This window comes from Nestor notabilis, unplaced genomic scaffold, assembly GCF_000696875.1.
Source record: "Nestor notabilis isolate BGI_N333 unplaced genomic scaffold, ASM69687v1 scaffold1524, whole genome shotgun sequence".
NCBI classification, from domain to species: domain Eukaryota; kingdom Metazoa; phylum Chordata; class Aves; order Psittaciformes; family Psittacidae; genus Nestor; species Nestor notabilis.
Window position 1 is genome coordinate 99,341 of NW_009926749.1, and position 20,119 is coordinate 119,459.

General features: G+C 39.8%; 1 protein-coding gene across 1 annotated transcript in view; it reads right to left on the bottom strand.

Moving 5' to 3' along the window:
* The window catches only part of ALK (anaplastic lymphoma receptor tyrosine kinase), a gene marked incomplete at its 5' end in the record, with an annotated part of 208,584 nt that overhangs the window by 92,023 nt on the left and 96,442 nt on the right, over positions 1 to 20,119 (bottom strand). Inside the window, one exon of the mRNA XM_010013707.1 lies at positions 10,675 to 10,802. Coding sequence (XP_010012009.1) covers positions 10,675 to 10,802 — 128 coding nt within the window. The remainder of the gene's footprint in view (positions 1 to 10,674; positions 10,803 to 20,119) is intronic.

The window sequence follows — 20,119 nt, forward strand, 5'->3', positions numbered from 1 at the left end:
AAAGAAATTGTCTTCATTTCATCTAATGCCTTTCCTAAGCGCTCTTTATGATCACTTGGCACTTAGCGAAACCCATGCCAGTACAGCAAGACTCCTTAGGCAAACACAGCAGCTCTGCCCTGACCAAGCTCTCTGCCTGAGTAACTTTTAAAATGAGTGCAATTTCCTGAAGAGGGGTCCCCAGAGAGAGCACTCACCTATACCAAGATGGTCTCAGCTTTGGCAATGCCCAGCATTAACTAAAAACTCAAAGCTGACAGCAAGCCTATGCTTTCCTGTTTAATCAGTCAAATCCCTCAACTTAGGCTTGTCACACATGCACCAGTAACCCACTGGTTATTGCTGCTGCCACAAACGGCCTCATTCTGTTCACTCACTACTTCTCTCTTGTTTCTAGGATTGATGAAAGGGCTCCTTAAAATTGTTCTCATTTCCTCCCAACCAATTCCACCCCACATGTCAGCTGATCTAATGCTCACTCACTATGGCCCAGCCAAAGGGCTTTGCTCATCTTAATTCATCTGTTGCTCCTTGCCTTGTGGTAAGGAATTCACTATCTAATTTCTTTCTCCTCTGCCTGTACTAGTGCACAGCACAGACCAGACTCCTCTGTGAGGACTGCTCTGAGATGGTATACCAATATTAGCAAGTGAAGCAGTAATAAACTCTGTAGTATTTACAGAACAGTGTCACTGTGGGCTTGCAGGACAGGAGGAGTTATTTTGCTTGACTAACTTCCATTTGGTGGCATCCTGCCTGGTCATGACACTTCAGTTTCATTTCAGCAATTACCTTAATTGTCCATGAAAGAAATGCACTGTTTACTTGAAAAGTCAAAAAAAAAATAATATGAACCAGAAAATGCTCTAACTGCTATTATTATACTTGAGAAAGGTATTACAGACACTGCTGATGTCTGGAACTGCTAGGAACAGAAGCAGCAAATAGAAGCCCATTTATTATCATTTAAGGGGAGCCACATGAAGTCACTAATTAGCCTGCATCCCACAAATCAACAATTCAAATGAAGCCTATTTGCTACAATCTAAACTTACAATGGAGTAATAATTGCCCTAAAGGTTTCATGATGAGATTAGATAGGGAGGAATGTTTTACGACTAAAGGGCTTTCCCTTTAGGGAATAGGCTTGTCCAAATGAGAGAAATTGCCTGATTTCACTTGGGAGCAGAGGAAGTTGGAGATCCTCCAAAAATGAAATCAGAACACCACCACCATAAGCAAGGAAGATCACTGCAAAGCACTCTGTGCAGAGATGACCAGGTCAAACATCTCCTGGAGTAGAACTTTTTTCCCAACACAACAATAAGAAAGCTTATTTTAATTTCTCATTTTTCTTAATCAGTTTTAAGTTATATTTTTAGAAAATATATTTTGTACAAAGCGTAGTTTGCACAAAGTGTACTTTGCAATCCAATTTTAAAAAAAAATAAAAAAAAAAATCAATGTACCTTTATAGTAGCATGTATCATGCAAACACTAAGCATCAGCTCCAGCCTCCTTTACCTACAATGAAAGAACAGCTCTAACTTAAACCGAACTCTTCTCTTGGCTCTGAAGAGCCCAGCAATGACATAAAGTGAAATCCAAATCAGTGATTTGTCTTGTTTGGCTCCTTTTTCTAAAGCTTTGATAAATATACAGGGGCAGATCTTCAGCTGATACAAGTAGTTGAAGCTCCAACAATTAATGGGATAACGTGCAATGTGCTTTACAACTTTTACTAGCAGAAGCTCCACTCAAGTAACTTCAGTGTTACTCACTTCCTCTACTTCGGGAAATAGCTTGCATGCAGTAAATACTTCCACTACTTTGCTGTCCAAGCCACTCAGCAATTGTTTTAGACAGGTGAGTCACTCTACTGCTGTTTTGTTACTGATGTGTACAATAAAAGTGCCTGATGAGTTAATACCATTGCCCAAACTTTACACATAGTGTTTATGATCTTGGACTGATTGCCTTTTTTTGTTATGGTTTCATTAACATATGTTCATAACCACATGTACATACACTGCTATGCCATGAGATGCTTATACAGTCAACATTGACTTTCTATAGTCTGATAATATTACAGAAAACCTGAGATTTCATCCTTTTCATATCAACAGGTTTTTTGTTACTGTGTAACATGATGCTGGTTTTATGCAGTTGTTGCTTACAGCTCTAAATGACATCTTAAAAATCCAGTACATAAATTAGTCTTAAGTGCATGGAATATTCACTGCTGTAGTCTCCACAGAATCATTTACTCTAGATTGTGGCTCACGCAAATCAATCAAAACATCTTAGATTCCAGGATGCCACAACCCATCATCTCACAGAAACAGACAGATTGCCTCTGAACCCTCAAAGTTTTTACATATCAAAATAATTGCTTTGTTTATCTCTATTTACATCAAATGAGAAATCCAGCACTGATGCTATTTTTGGACCATGATAAATCTCTCTGTGAGAGTTGACTGAATTATATTTCCTTGTAGATCTGAAAAATATTTTCAAACCTCTTATTTTGCTTACAAATCTGCTGATGCTCCATCAATCATGTCCCATGAACAACACATTTCAATCTGGGACTGGACCCAGAATCCAGCTGACTCATTTAAGTGCCTGCAATCTCCCAGTGGTACAAAACTTCAGCACTTCAGCTGGCAATCATTTAAAGAACTGGGGGGAAAAGGTATTCTTAAAATGTCTTTCATGTAATAAAACCTGACTGTAATTTAATATCTTGTCATCCGTGTGTGACTTCGGGATCAATATGCGTTACTAGCAGGGCTTTCAAAGGCTCAATTCATAAAAGCACTGTATGGCTCATTTATGGAGGTACTCTGTAAAACTGCCTCCGAGGAAGCATGGTGCAGTCTGCCCTTTCTCATCCTCACATCCTCAGTGCAATTCCGTAATGACGGCATTTTTGAAAACTCCTGGGGGACTAAGGAGCATGGTACCCATTAATTTGTGCTCCTAAGTCCCTTGGCAGCTTTACAAAGTTCCTCTCTTTCCCCATGTTTCTCATGACTTCAAAGTATAAGTATCTCCACATACAGGTTTAATGATCCTGACTGAAGATTCTGATGTGCAGCTACTGGTTGTGAGTTTCCAAATACAGCATAAAAGCAGCCTCATTTGTTGAAAGGGCATGCACTCCTTCTCAAAAAACTTTGGTCCCCTGTTACAGGTTCTTAAATTTTTCAGGGAAAAATCAGTGCATCGGGTTTATGGTATTTTTATTTATGTATTATGGATATGATTTGGAATTACAAGGTCGAGGCTTTTTGGTTTCTGTTGTTCTATTGCAGAGCATCTACTTCACTGTGTCCATCACTGCTGGCCTCATGTACCACACCTCTCCATAGTAGACACAGTGCAGAATTATTACACAATGCCTGGGGTTTGCTGCAGTGATTGGTTTGCTAAACAAAGCTGCAGGAGGCCATGCACAAACAGAACAGCGTGACAAAGCAAGCAGAGCTCCCTGAGGCAGAAAGAGTAAAGTCTGCCACAAGTAAAGTGAAGAGCTGGACTGGGTCTTACAGCAAGACTGGGGCAGATGTGCAATGAGACCTCTAGACACAGAGAACAAGCTGAACTTGGATACTGCACAAGATAAGCCCTGAGGTGTAGAAGTGTCCTGAGCCAAAATCTAAAGAACTTTACCACTACTGTGGTAAAGAAAGAGGAGTTCTACCTGTCCTCAATCTTGTATGCGTTGCACCACTGAAGAGCAGTGGTACCTCAGAATCCAGTGTTGGTATGTATGACACTTTTGAAGGCTTTAAAAAAACCAAGGTTCTTGCTTCTGACATGATTTCTCCTTCTACAACCTGGAAGCACACACAGGAAAATTTTCTTTCCTCCTTGTCCCATCATTTTGTTCTTGTTCTTCAAAACAACAATAAACTACCTTGCTCATCAATGCCCCTCAGGCTCTGCTGGGTAGTGCCAAAAAAAGGGACTAGATTCCACCTGAACATCCCATGTATTTACCTTTGCATTTGATAAGTTTAGATGTTAATTATCAATCCTTCTGCATTTCACTCAGTTTTCACAATTCACTGAATTGCACTCAGTCCTACTTGGTGTCTTTGCCAGTTCAACAGATTATCCCTCTAGATAGTTCAGTCTTGGTGGCTGAGTGGCTATCTGATTTAAGTTCGACTGCTCTAGTTAATTAATTGGATTCTAAATGTTTATTCCAATCCTTTTTCAACTGGTCAAGCACTTTAATAATTTTCACTATCTTGTCCAATTATTCCTGTCTGATATCCTGTCATTTGTTTCCAGTGTTACTGGTTTATCACCATCTCTCCTTTCTTCATCTCTCCCTCTCTCATTTATCCCTTTGCTCGTGCAGTCTGATTCCTACCCTTTTTGCTTGATCATCTCCCTCTTCTGTTCTGACTTTCCAAGCTTCCCCGCTGCCTCTCACCTCTTCTCAAAGACCACTGTCATTCTTCACAAACATGAATCAAGTTGCACAGTGAGGTCTTAACATCTTCAAACATCAGTTCTGTTTAAATCAAAAACCTTTCCTACAGTTAACATGGACCTTCATGGATCTATATAAAACAAAACTCAAAGCAAAATCAAGGTTTTGCACACCCTTTGTTACAGGCCAGCAGTCTTTTGAAATGTAGGGGTTTATTACAGTAAGAAAAAGGGAGAGATAAGACTGTCATCTACTTACACAATGGAATCAGCTTGCATAAATCTTTGAATCTGGAGTAATACTGGTTTAAAATCACTGGGTCATTCGTAAATCATCATTGTCCTCCCCATTTCTCAAGTGGTAATAGTGAATGCTATGATTGTTTCAATAAATCCAAGCAGTTAAAACATCACAAGAACTAAGTGGCAGCAATTAATAGTAATAAAAATAAGTTCAATTTGGGGAAAGCAGATTACAGAGTTCATTTTCTTTCACTGAATCAATGGTTCCCCTGTTGAAATAAGCCTTAATTAAGGGAGAAGGTCAGGATAAAAATCATATAAAACATTAAAAAGATAATGTATGGGCCAATTCTTCAAGGTGTTAAAAAGTACTTAAGACCCACAACTGCCAGCATTTGCAGGGGAACTGAGGGATTTCCAGTGTCTCAACAGTTTCCAGTACCTCCTTTCAGCAGACCCGTCCCTTTTGGTTATTAAAGCTTTGGATTTTCAAGGCTGAGATTTCTTAATGCTGTTTCTTAACCCAAATCATCTAACCTTTTTTTAAATTAGACAAACCTGCCCACTCTGGTAAGATTGTTTAAGAAACACCCACACTGGGTCCTGCTGTGGCAGATTCCATCCAGCCTTTCCACCTTCTGTATGAAGTCATCAAAGACCAGTTTATAAGCATTATTCCACCATCTAAAAGATTTCTCTGTAACTCCCCTCCTCATATCTTAAAACCCCCACATACATCATCAGTTGATTACTAAATAAAACAACAGAATCTAGGTCCCACTCACCAACATACATGATAGACCTATGAAAACCAAGTGCTCTAGATATTTGGGTTTGTTTTCCCCCTGCCTTTAGTGAGTACACTAATGTTCTAAATAGATTATTTAACATAACCATCACTATCTAAATTTGGCTCCACAAGAAGTAGGTGCTCACAGTCAGCAACAGAAGTGCATAATCACTAATTCATTACTGTAAGAAGCTACTCTACCACTAATTGAGTTACTGTGCCTTTTCTAGAAGCAATATTAAGACTAAATTTGCTTAATTTTTTATTCCTAGCGTTACTATAACTTAATTTGAAAAAGATGAAATGAAAAATGAAAACAAAGATAAGCCCCATAACAAGCGCATTAAATTTATTCTACTTAAATGGGCACAAACCACAAGTGAACTAATTTTCACTTTGGAATTATCTTAAAATGATTTAGCTTCCCTACAGCCACCACACTCATCTGTAAAGCAGCTTTTTTTTTCCAACACAAGATACCTAGAGAATTAAAACACTACCAGTTAGGGATGGTTTTTTGGCACACAACCTGAAATTAGAGTAATCAGTCATACCTCATGGAGGAGCAGAGGTGAATGGGGAGGAAAGTGGTTGACAAAGAATTTGGAGGCAAATATTCTTAAGAGAGTAAGGCTTTTCCAAATGCCTACTTAGTGAAATTAACTCCACAGCAAAACCAGCTCAGTGGAACTGAATAAACAGCACAGGCCACTCCAAGGAAAATGCAGCCAATCTGCCTAATTTATATATTTATTTTCTTCAAATGAAGGATACTCAGGATTTAATTCAAATATACTGAATAACACCCACTGACTTCAATTAACTCTGGATCTATCCTCTGGCTTAATAAGCTCTTTAACCATGGCAGTAATGTCAAAGGAAATTTTCTGACTTCCTATACACAGAATTGACCTGGATAGGCCAGGTAAGTATCATGATAAATGTTGGTCCTAAACCTCAAATAGAGACAACTACTGCTGAAATTTAAGACTAATTTTTTTTTGTTAATCCTGTCCATTTTTCAGTTTTAGAACAAAGCACAATACTGTTGTGTTCACCTGCTCCCCTGAATTTCTGGGCAGTGATGGATCTCCAGACCATGTAAGATGACATTGCTGGTTCCACTGAAGGGATATATCTTCTCTCCAATATCCCATAATTACAACTACGCAAATAATGAATAATTAAAAAATATCGCCACCATTAAGTTAGTTGCTTCATAAATCTTCTGGAAGCATCTTGCAGTTTTACACAAGTGAAACTTACTTAAAATTTACACAAAATTCTTTATGAATTAATAATTATTAACATCTAAATTAGCTTTGTGTCATGTGGGACTTCAAATAGAAACCTGTGAGAACCATCACTAGAACAACCTCCCCAGGGACGTGGCAGAGTCCCCATCACTGGAGGTTTTCAAGATGCAGAGGGTCAGGGTGCCAGATAATCTCACTTAGGCTCCCTATCCCACAAAAGGCTGGAGCAGACCATCCGAGCTCCCTTCCAGCCTGGGCTCTTCTATGTTTCTGTCGAATACACTGGCATTACTTCTGCTCTCGGTACCAAAGATGTTAACTTTTCCAGGCAATTTTCCACTAGGAAGCATGAGGAATTCATTTTGAAAAGGGTCTCACTGGTATTTTGTTAAGTTCAGCTAACCACAACATCCTGTCAGCAAATTAATTTATAAGATAAACTACGGCAAGTGAGCCTATGTGGGAAAACTGAAATGATATATATTTGGGTTTTGTCTGAATACACAAAAACATGATTTCAGTAATGATTCACATACGTAAGTAATCCTGTTTGGAGAAAGCCCTTATTGATTTCCTGCAGTTGATTCATAAATCTGTTGCTAGATGTTTTATCAAATGGAATCATGAAAAACTTTACCTGACAGTTGCTCATATTTCTTCATATATGTTGCAAGTCCATATTCTTACTCTCCCCTCACTATCTTTTTCCAGTAAAATCACCTTCAAGTCTTCAAAATTTTTCCTTTCTTGAGAAGTCCTCTGCTTTGGATCAAGGATTTTGCTTTTAGTACAACCTTAACTTCAACTTCCAGGAATCTGCATATGTATAACCAGGAGATCATTACAGAACTAACTACTTACCAGCTCTAAAGGCTGTTTCTAAGTACTTTCAGTAGCTACTAAAAAACACTGTTGCTGAGTAGACAGAATCATTAACTTAACACTACGCCTTTTCTTCCTCTCCAAAATAAATATGTTTTTTATGTTGCTTACTGAGGTTGAAAACTTGAAAGCTAAGTGCTTCCTCTTGGACAGGCTGAATGTCTGAAATAACTGCTTTTAGCAGCCTCAGAGCATCATTAAACCTTTAACATGTTTCAGAAGCATTTGATCTCCATGCCCCTTACTTTGAAAGTTACTTCAAACTGGTAAATCAAACACTGCTAAGTTAAACAATGTCTTGTCATTTATTTGTGCTTACTACTAAGTACTTTAATTAAGACTTTTGGAAATAAGTTAGCAAATTAATTCATTTACGACTGCAGTAAAAAATCAGTAGGAAACCCATTAAATATCATTAATAAGTCAATACATTACTTAGGAAATGAACTCTATTTTTATTACTAGAAATTACCTTCAAGTATAAAATGCCACTGTACTAATTACTTCACTTGCAGAAGGAACAAATTCTTAACTTGCATTGTTAAATTAATATATTACTTCTCTGCAATTATTATTTTTTTTATTCCTTCTTGCTTTGGATACTGCACTTATTTAATAGGAAGTTGTAAGGAAGAAAATTAGGTAATCAATAGTTTAGGTTTTACACACTGACAAACACAATCTGTTTCACATTTAAGACAGTAATTGAAAGTCAATTGGCTGTAGGATGCTGGGTAATTCTACCTGTTAACTATCCTGATCCAAAACCTACAGAGTTCCAAGCAGCCTTTCTATTGACTGTAGGGGCTTTCTGATCAGAATCTAATCCTAGGGCTTAGGAAAACTTTCTGTAATAAAACCAAAAGCACTTACAAGTGTCAAGGCCTAACAAGCCCTTAAAGTATTACAGCCAGAGGACAGACTGCATGACAAGAACGGTGCTGATGAACTACAGCAATGATAAAGATGCACCAAATACAGTTTGGGCCTATCCTGAGCATAAAAGAAACCAAAAAAAACACCCCCTCACCACCCCTCAAAAAAGAACCCCAAACAAAAAACCCCAACCCACAAAACCTACCAAAACCAAAGGAAAACTCTCAATCTGTAAGAGCTTTCCTTTTTTCTATCAAGCAGGATTATATGATGGGAATTGGGAAATGAGAAGATATCCAAACGACAGATCACTTTGATTTTCTAATCTGCTGCACAACTGAATGAAGAAAGGGAAATATGGAGCACAATTAAGACATTGAAATGAGTTACGTTTCTACTCAACAAGTTTCAGTTAGATGGGATATGAATCTAGAATTTTTAGATTTAGAATTTGGAATTTTATCAGTATGTGATTTTTTTTTTCCAGTTCAAGTGCAATACAAATCTCACCTTTTCCAGGATTAAAGAACTCAAAAAAAATGGATTTTCCAATGCTCAAAAGCAAATCCCAACCTCAAACTTCTCCCTTCTTCAAGCCCCTGTTGGCATTCAATTTAGATCCAAACCTGTACCCACCTATGGAAATGGCAGCCTGTCTTCCTGTCTGGGAGCCTTATTTTTAAATTGTGTCTATGGTCTTCAAAAGCCTTAGAAAAATGAGGCTGAAGGCTTGTTACTGCTTCTCAGATGTTTCTTTCCCTAGTTCACCCATGCTGTAGGTGTTTTAATGTCATTAAGGTATCAAAATAGCTAAGCTGCCCAAAGGCTTCTAATAGCTGCAGAAAAACTTGATTTAAATTAATCTTATCTTATTGCTTTCCCTATTTCCTCTAAGCCTAAAGTGATGCCCTTGGCTGCTCATCACCACCTTCGTTCTTGTAAAATGACACAGCACCACATCTTCAGCCGTGTGTAAAATGCTCAGTGGTATCAACCCACTGAAAAAAGAACAAGTGGTTTTATTCCCTGGTGGTGTTACTCATATGCTGTGTCCTGTGAGCAGGGGAGTAGCCAATTGTTACAAATCTGTAGACAAAATGGGAGATTTGTTCCTTCTTTTGCTCACAATGTGTCTTAATAGCCTCAGCAACTGACATCTGTCATCTGCAGAGCGGTGCCCAGTATTGGTATGAGCTCGCTCAGCCAACATTATCCTTTCACTCAGCTGTCCATCACTTATGGCTCTCCTTCAAATGCTCCCAAGAGAAGAATTCCTGCACCTTCATGGGAGCTGAATATCTCCCACAGTCTGCCATAAAATTTGTTGCAATGAATTCCCAAAGCACTGTGGATTTGAATGACTTCTGTCTCATTCACTTTTTTGTTCCAAGGAACTGAAATACTTTCTTGTCAGCCTTAGGGAGCTACCAAGATGTGTTCTGTACATCAGCAACAGGACAGGTTTATCCTGTCTGACATGTCTTGTGCTTTCAACACAATGTCAGGCTATTCCTTGTTGGAGCTTAGGGATCATCTTTATGTGTGGACAGTGCAATGAACTCCTTAATACAACAGACCTTTGTGGAGAGTAACATAACTAACTAAAATAACACATATTCTCCAGCATATTTCCCTGTCCTACACAGATTGAAAAGAAGGATACGCATCTCAGCTCAGCAGAACTCCGAATAAATAAAATGGTCAAAATGTGTTAAGTGCTGTAAGTAATAATATTCTTCACTGACACTCCACCTAAAGATTTCTGTATGATTCACAAGCTCCATAAAGCTGGCAAAACTAAAATGCAGCTGCTTGTGGCATGAAGCACTAAATTTACATACTTGAATTGATAATGGAGCTTGTATTTAAAGAAGTAACCCCCATTAAGGTTGCCCATTATCAAAATTCCATGCACTACATTGAGCTATTAGGGGTTACTCAGCAAGAACTGCTTTGGAACATGGCCAAAGAAAGGTTTATTAGAATCATGTTTTCTACCGTTGTTTAAAAACACAAACCTGACGTTTGTTATCGGGATGGTCAAAAGCCATCACAATCAAACAACTGATTTGACAAGAAGGTTTAGTTCTGAGAAGATTCTCTAACAACCAGGAATCATGCTCCTCTCCAAAACGGCATCAAAAGACTACGAGCTAGAAGCAGTAAAATACTCTACGTTACCTGTACTGCAGTTCTTCATCGCAAAGGAATCTATAGCCGCTATGCTCTTGTTCCCATGAGCAACATACTCCAGTGAGATCCGAAATGGTTTCTCTAGATGTCCAACTCTTCTTTGAAGCAGCACCCATCTGGTCTCACCATATAGTGAGAGGAAAGAACAAAGAAGAGTGGTAAGAAAGGCTACTTTACAAGGACCACATCCCCCCGAGTAGCAGCTTCATATAGGACTAGTCATAGTGTGCCTCCTACCCCAGCCCTCGCTCCTTTCATGGTGTTCCATGGTCAGGGCCTTTCCCTCCCTGTGATTTTGCAATAGTAAGCTTCTAAGCACCAAGATTTCCACCCAGCTAAGGAGTGGAAAACCTGGCTAAATAGTAGCTTAGTGCTCTCTTCTGTCACACTTCTGTGCTCCCAGATTTCTCACAGACGCCTGCCTGCTGTTTAAAAGAAGTCTAACTTTCTTTGCAAAGCAAGCTGTGGAACCTGCTCTGTACATGCATACCCTCTCTAAATATCACTCCTCCTGCTTCTCATCGGCAAGTCTCTTAATCACTCAGGCAATAAGCCAGTCTCCAGGGCTTGCACAATAGCTGTAATTCCCAGCACTATGTGGCTAGTTGAGGTAACATGCTTTGCTTCTTACACAGCTGGCTGGAACGTCCACACGTGCATAAAGCACTAGAACTAAAACATGGCATTTCTCCTCTTCACACTTCCTCCTCTTCTCCCCCGCAGTTCCCAAACAAAAAGTCCTACCAAGTTAATCAAGGAACTAAGGAACTGGATTAGGATTAGCAACCCGGAAGACTAACATCAACACTCCAAGAATGTTTCAACTTAGTCTGCTTGCTGCCAAGAGTAAGCGAGAACAAAAAGTCTGTATGAGCTTAATTTACTCTGAGACACTAGAAGACATCAAGGCCTGGCTGCCTTGAATGTCCACCTTCTCCCCTCTGATCAGCTAAGTACACTGTTCCACCTGAAACACCCTGACAAGCAGCACAAGAACTTCTTCTATACCCTCAGCTCTTGCACATCACCCTTTAACTTTCAAACATTCTGTATCCAGTAAGACATAGCTAAAGGCAGACAGTAAAATGTAAGTATATGTTTTTTCCCCAAGACCATAGAATCATAGAATAGTTGATCTGCAAGGAAAAACTTTAAGGAATACTTGAATGATAACATATTCTGGCCCATTTAACCTTTCCTCCTTGGACACAGCCTGCCAGTAAAACCCCTCGTTGACACCATTTGTGAAGGGCTGCTTGCCCTATACTTCAACAGTGATAAAGAGCCCAGCACCCATTTCACTGCGGTTTACTCAGTACCTGCTCACCAACCATGAACATAACCATGTACCATACCATATCCGGTCAGCTGGAGCCGAACAACACAACAGGGATCCAATAAAGCCTGTTAGGAAATGCTCTTTATTACACATCTAACCGCAATTTTCAAACGATGAGAACAAAAAACTTATTTTGTTTCCTTAAGCTGCTTTCAAACACCAATATTAAGCATTTTTGAGCAAGATCGGAAGTATTTCCAGTTGACATAATGGGTCAAGGCAAAACATTTTTCATTGCTTTTACAAAGGTATTTCCTCATCAAGTACCCCCATCACCCCACGCTCTATGAGTCTGTGCTTATACATGAGCTGTGCACAAGACCACGTTTTTCTTGCGGAAGGGAACCCACTGGAATAGGTGTTCTGAACAAAAGAAACCACACAGTTCATCTGGCATCCATAGTAAGAACCTCTTTCTCCAGAAGTACGTGTAAATCTGGATTGTTAGCAGGTTAAGATACACTTCTGAAAGGAGATACAACAACATATGTACATGGCATTTGCACCAACCAACCATCGCTTGTGTGTGCTCCAAGAATGGATCAATCCCAAATCGCAGACCCTATACTGCTACCTGCTAGAAGACTTCTCTTTGCTCCATGTTTATCTCATCAGCAACACAACAGTGTCATTATACTCTGCTGAACTGGACAAAATTCCCAGCAGGCAAGAAAGCTGCCAACAGGTATGTTAAGGACCTGCAGCAAAGTCCTCAACAGGAGCTGTACAAAGACCCTGACAACAGCTAACACAGTTCAATCTGCAACTCAAAAGCAAACACTGCTTTTTAATGATTTACTAGGCTTCTTTCTCCCTCCTTGTCCAGCAAGAAAAGTGAAACTAGACTGCTAAGTTCCATTTTTTATTTACCACTGCTTTTTATTCCTACATCTCATCTTCTGACTTCTGTGCTCAAGGTTCCTGCTTAAGAAGAGGATGTTGGCATCCCCACTCCCTTTCTGTCCCACTCCCCCTAATAGATAAATCTGTTGTTACTGGAATGAAATTAAGTAAAGCATTGAGAGTACTTTAGATGCCTAGCTTCTGAGTGTGTTATTTCTTTTCATTTCAGCTCAAGTCAGGCATATTACAGGCATTAGAGGATTTGAATTTCCCTAAAAATCCACCCCAGATTTAAGTTTGATTATGAAATACAGAAGCATCTGTATGTCATGAAAATCATTCTCCTCAGCTTCAGAAGACTGATGGATTTTAATTCCAAGTACGCTGTGGCTCTCAACAATGATTTCCATTTCTGTGCTACTGCTAACCCTCTGGATAAATGCGCCAGGAGTTTTAGGAATTGCTTTTCTGAGTTACTGGTGCAATAACTTTAGTTTGAAATTCTCAGGCCCCTCATAGTTTACTACAGAAACTTTATTAACTCCCAGAGTGGTTGCCAGGCAGGTATTTTATATCACCACAATGCATGATTGGAAAAGGCAGACTCACTCAAGTCCAGATTCATTACAAAATATACTCACATTTTGTGGTACAAATTTCTACAATAGGCTGTCTGGGAGTCAAAGATTCATGTGAAAAGAAATCCCAAGTATCAGCCTCTTTCTTCAGAGAGACAAAAATAAATAAGCTAAAGATTATGCTAACTGGTGGATTTATCAGGGACATTAATAACAGCCACTGGGTAGTAGAGACCCACAAGCAAATCTGGATGGGAGTCAATCCTGCTGTCATTCTGTGGCAAAACAGGGACTCTGATCTCCAGACCTTTCCATACAACACCCTGTATTTAACAGACCCATACTCGTTTCCTGTACTACAGGCTACCTGGCAGCAGCAAGATTTACTTCAGCATAACAGATACGCATTAGATGTTAAGTAGTAGTAGCTTTATTAAATTTGTATTAGAGGCCTACATGTTACAAATCTAATTTTAGAAAGCGTTTTAGCAATTACTTCAGTCTTTTTTTATCTTTTGAGATAGATAGGGAAACATTACATGTGGAACCTCTTAATCAAATCATACTTAACCAACCCGATAGCTTTCTATGCTGAGATGGTCGGCTTGGTTAATGAGGGGAGCAGTGGTTGTCGCTTATCTTGACTTTAGCAAGGTTTTCAATGCTGTCTCCCATCCCATCCTCAGTGACAAAATGATGGAAGTACAGATTATGGAAGTGGACAGTGAGGTGTACCGAAAACTGGCTGAACTGCCAGGCTTAGAAGGTTATCATCAGTGGTATGAAGTCCAGCTGGAGGCCAGTCACTGGTGGTATACCTCTGGCAATCACTAGTGGTAGATCTCTGAGCCAACAGTGGGGCCAACAATGTCTTCCGTCTTCATTAATGACCTGGATAACAGGACAGGCTGCACCATCAGCAAGCTTCCAGCCAGACTGGGAGGAGTGTTTGATACACAGGATGGTTGGGCTGCCACTGAGAGGGGCCTTGACAAGCTGGAAATCTGTGCCAACAGGAACCTCATGAAGTTCAATAAAGGGAAATGCAAAGTGCAGCTTCTGGGGAGGAACAATCCCATGCACCAGCACAGCCTAGAAAGTGCCTTTGCAAGACTTGTGGGTCCTGGTGGACAAAATGCTGAACATGACCTGCAATGTGTCCTCAGTGACAAGGAAGGACAATAGCTTCCTGAGCTGCACTGGGGTGATTCTTCCCCTCCATTCAGCACTGGGGAGACACATCTGGCATGCTTGGAGATGTTCAAAACCTGATATGGCTTTGGGTAACCTGTTCTAGCTCACCCTGCACTGAGCAGGGAAGTTGGCCTAGTCAATCTCAGAGGCTCCTTCTAACCTCGATCATTCTGCAACTCTGTGAAACATGGGTCCCAAAAGCAAATTACAGCAGATAACAGATTGCTCCTGTTATCCTCTGCATAACCTCCAAGCACTCTACAGAGTGATGAATCAGCCTGGTAAGCTGACAACTGCAAGGGCAAAGGCACCGGTTACTGCACACATAGCTATCATCTTGACACAGCCTTCAACAGCAAAACCTTTTTTTACCACAACACTAGCTATAATGACCATGATAATCACTCTAGATACCACCTCGAGCAACAAAAAAGATCACAGTTTAACATTTTAATTGAATCCTTCATGTTGTACAGCCATACACTATATTGCATTGTTTAGGCACTGCTCAGTGTCTTGATACAGCAAGCCAGATCCACCCAACAGGACCTTCACTGAAGTTACAGTAAAAAAGAAGTTGGCTCAGATATCTTTAATTTGCAATATACAGAGATTTGGACAGAAGCTAGTAACATCCTGGTCTTCAGTGACAGAGTAGCTCAAAATCCTAGATTCAAATACTTACAAGCTTTAGAAAAGTCCAGACCTGGGTATATCATCCGGAGAGAGTTTATTGCTTAAAAATAAAGCCTGGGCAACATCCAGTGTTTCTCTTACAAGGCTGTATCGCTGTTCTCCAAAACACAAAATGCTTCTGATAGACCTGAGCACAGTGTAAGTGTTTTCTCCACCTTGGACCTCCCACAGCCCTGCAAGGGTTATGTGTTAGCTCCTGAACAAACCAAAGTACTTCTCTGTAACTTAACCTTTCTTAAAGCCTCCCATCCATGACTCAGTTTGCCAGGTACCAGGTTTTGCTCCCAGGCTTCTATTTCACATATAGTTACACAGTTTCAGAAGCCATAACCCATTTTTCATAGAAACTTAATTTCCCAGAGATATCTATAGTTCAGACACTCCTCGGTTGTTCCTGCACTGTGTAGCTCCAGGAGGAACACATTCCTGATTAATTCTAATCAATACACTAATGCTTTAGATGCCATTTTGCATGCTCCTCTGGGTAATGCCAGCACTAATTAACTGCTAGAACTAGCAAGTAAAATCTCAACCCAGAACACTTGCACCCTGCATTTCTCTGTCTTCATGGATAAGTGATTTTTGAATCCAATTAACACACACATACTCACTGGGTGCTCTTTCATCCTGCTAAAGAGAGGTTTCAAAGTGTTCAAATCCAGCTAGGTTTGAGACTTAACATCCCACGTACAGCACTCATCTTTGTGACATCCATCTACATCTGGAATGTAGAAATAATTTCCTTGCTGTCAGCCATCCTGATCACCTGTGTTGCCACCTGTATCTTCAGTGCAGTGCACTGTCAGTTTGCGTCATCCCCTAAGCGAGAGTTAAGTTTCACCCAGAACATTATCCCAGGCTGGCTCAGATCAAGTCACTGCTTTCTCACATTTAGAGGCCACATTTGAAAGCAAAAGGTTTTGACTTATGAGAAGAGTATGGAAACAATTATTAAAAACCAAAGAAGCAAACCTTAAATGCTGTTGCCTTAGATACAGTAAATGAGGCCAAAATGCACTTGAGCTGTGGTGTGGGAAATGAAGAGCTGCATGGCCCCTCCTGGGTTACAATTCAGCTTGTACGCTCCCAGAAGCTATTAACAGGAGGCTGAGGGAAGAAAAGAACCTCAAACTATCTCCTCTCCTTAAGAAAAAAGCTCTCCAAATACAAGCTGCATTTTGGTCTCCCATCTCCACCTGCCACAGAAAAAAAAAACCCTGTGGAATTTAACAAACTTCTCATACCTAACTTGAGTTACAGTGAGATTTTATTTCTCCAGGTCCAGGCTCCCTCTCTTCTAAAACACTCCTATTGTTACCAAAACTTATCATGGTATGCCTGGGAGGAAAGCACAATCTATCTTGACAAGAACTTAGTTTCTCTCTTTGGTAAAAGATTCAGCAATCTTGGGGAATTACAAACTTAAATAGCAATAACAGCAGCTGCATCAGAGTATTTCACATCAAAATCCACCTGCGACACAATAAGGGAAGGGAAAAAATTAGAAGCTGATATTCCGAGAATGAAACCTTGCTAAGGGCAGAATTAAAACCCATCAGTGGGAATCCAAAAGAGAATTTTTCCCCTTTACTAGATGAATTGGTGAAAGAATGTAACTCTCTCCATCTTGCATGCCATTGCACAGTTATACAGGAGTTTATAACAGATTCTATTCTTGCCTCCATATTGCTTCCAGACTTTCTTTTCCTTCAGCAATCAATAGGCACTGCAAAAAGGAAGAATCAAACTAGAGCTTTTCAGGCTGCAGCAAATGAAAAAATGCTTGCAAGAAGGAGCCCATACAATCTTAAAAGACAGAAGGAGAAAATAAAATGACCCACAGGAGGCTGTGTAAATTCTCTTCTCATTAGTTTATACAATACAGTCTTGTAATTAATCATCAACTTTAAATTAATTTCCATTTACTGATCTTAAAATTACTTAAAAGACATCAGAGCCTGAGCTTGACACATGATGATACAGTCTAAACTGGCAACAAATAAAGGTACTGTGTATTAATGCAAGAGATTATTTAGCATTAAAGGAAGTAATTCTTGATCTGCAAGCCTGCAATACAAACTCTCTTGCTCATGCCTCATTCTAGTTAATAAGAAAAATGGTACACATTTTCTCCTATTGATTTAATGCCAGTGGTCTTTCTACCCTTTTCTATGGCCTTCTGCATAACCAAGACAGAACAGTTAGTGATAGGTTAAATACAGTGAAGACCTTTATTAGCGTCATTGGAGCAGACCTTTAATATTCCTGTGACTGGTTCCAAGAATGTTCCTCTGCCCTTCCCTCAAAATGCCTTTAGAGGATGGGTTGACGCCATAAAGATTAAATTGTTGTAGTTATTTTCTTTTCTTTTACTCTTTTAATGCTTTCAAGATAAAACTAATAACACCACTGCCCATAGAAAATGCCCTGTAATTCTGCTAGGTTTGACCGATGAATCAGACACAGTGTGTAATTACCTTCCCTAGAACGGAAGACCAACAAGATCTGGGCTCCAGGCTGCAATGACATAGCCTCATATGTGCTGGGAAGGAAGCTAACTCTATCCTCCTTTTAGGATTGCAATGCTGGGCTCTTTTGCACAGCTGCTCTATTGGAACTGGGCAACTGGGGACAGAGCCAAGAGGTGGCTGGTCTCTTCTCCCAAGTAACAAGTGATGATAGGACAAGAGGAAACAGCCTCAAGCTGTACCAAGGGAGGTTTAGACTGAGTATTAGGAACTATTTCTTCACCAAAAGGGTGGTCAGGCATTGGAACAGGCTGCCCAGGGCAGTGCTGGAGTCACCGTCCTTGCTAGTGTTCACAAACCATGTAGACAAGGCTCTCAGTGACATGGGTTAGTGGTGGCCTTGGCAGTGCTGGGAATGGTTGGACTGGGCCCAATCTGGCTGATTCTATGATTCTATATCACAATATGGCAGAAATGGCTTTAGGTTTCAGTGCGACACAAGTAGCCCATAAAGGATTTTTTTCTGTCATACTTACTCTTAGGTAACAATGAAAGTTTGCACTGGTAATAGAATCTCCTTTATTCAGAGCATGCTACAAGACCACAACACAACTACTCTACATGGGAAAATGTATTAAAATGGCAGAAGATGAAACCCATGAAAAATCTGTTTTTCCTGTTAACTTCCACAGAGTCCAAAATATTAATTTTTTTTTTTTATATCTACTTCCTGAGTGTCACTTTGAAAAATCACTGTTACAAAGATTCTGCTTTACTAACCTGGTTAAATCAAATTCCCTCCTTTGAAAATGTGAATACTTACATTTGAGTGCTGTAAAGAACTGGATCAGGTAAGTAACTGAATTGCAGCCTCACAATTAAATCTAGTTCTTGTGACTACAAATGAGAATCTTTTAATGGAATTTAGTACAGACAGAGACCTTGGAAGAAAGAGCACAGGAACTGCAGAGGGATTCAGAGACAATGAAATTAGGTATTATGGTGGAGGGCAAGAGTCTTTCCAACAGACTAATCTGGCACCTTTGCACTGGAACATAACACACTAAATGGCAAGGTTAAGAGACTACTGCAAATGCAAATACAGTAGAGCTAAACAACTTCCACAGAGGAATATGTTCACCTAGCACTGAACTTTGTTTTCTGTTCCCCAGCTAAACCATGCAAGGTGGAACTTCCCTCCACTGCTTGAGAAGGTCATGCTTAGAAGCACTCCTGGGACGCTACAATTAGTAATCATATCCACGATGTGGCATCAAAACTGATGTGAAAAGAATAGCTCAACATACTTTTCTGATGCACAATGGCTCTTTAGTGTCATCTCCTCTTGTAGTCCTCTCCCTATTTGCAGATAAGCTTGATTACACATCCTTTAATGAAACTAGCACTGCCAAAAAATGAGGTTTCACTGTACAAAACCAAATTGCAATAACTGCTGGCTGCATGTAAGCCAAGGCAATCCCATGAATTCTTCACGTTCACACAAACCATTACATCTTTATATGCTTCTACAGACCTCACAGTCCTTTGGCAAAGAAATCAAACACCCCATTTTTCAGGTGGGTCAAAAGGAGACACAGGAAAGTTACATGACTCATCTAGTCAGTAACTAGAAGGTAGAACTAGGATGAAGGATAAAACATCCTGATTCTTATTCCTATGTCCTAATCCACTGCATCATGCTGCTTTTGATGAGGGTAATTAAATTTTGTGGTTTGGGAGTAATTTGTCTTTGAGGTTCAGAAGGAAATTCCATCTTTCCAACCCAACATGCAGCACTGCTTAGGTGTGCCAGAGAGCAGCTTTCATTTTTCATTTAAATATTGAAAGTAAAAAAATAATCTAATCTTAATTACAGTCAAGTACAGGGAGGGCTTCAGAAAGACAGGATGTCTTTTCTAAAGTAATGGCAACATATTCTGCAATAACCGAGTTCTCAACAGCCATGTCTGGAGACCACTGAAAGCGGGATTTTTACCTCAGCACTCAGCAATGGCTCTTCACAACACAGCTAAAGGCAAGTACAACCATTGTGCTGCTCACCATCTACATGGTGGAAAAAAAAGCCTTGTATTTTAGGTTCAAAGGCTGAAAGAACAGATGAGAGGGAAGGTTTTACTTAAGAGAACAGCTGTTCTCTTTAAGGATAACTCTGTATTCTTTAGGGATATGTTGCAATTATCTAGTAGCTTTAATAATCTAGACTTCAAAATAAGGTATCAATATATTCAAAGGAAGATTAAGGACTAGATAAAGAACTGTTTGGATCAGAAGGATATACAGGACATCTACTTCAG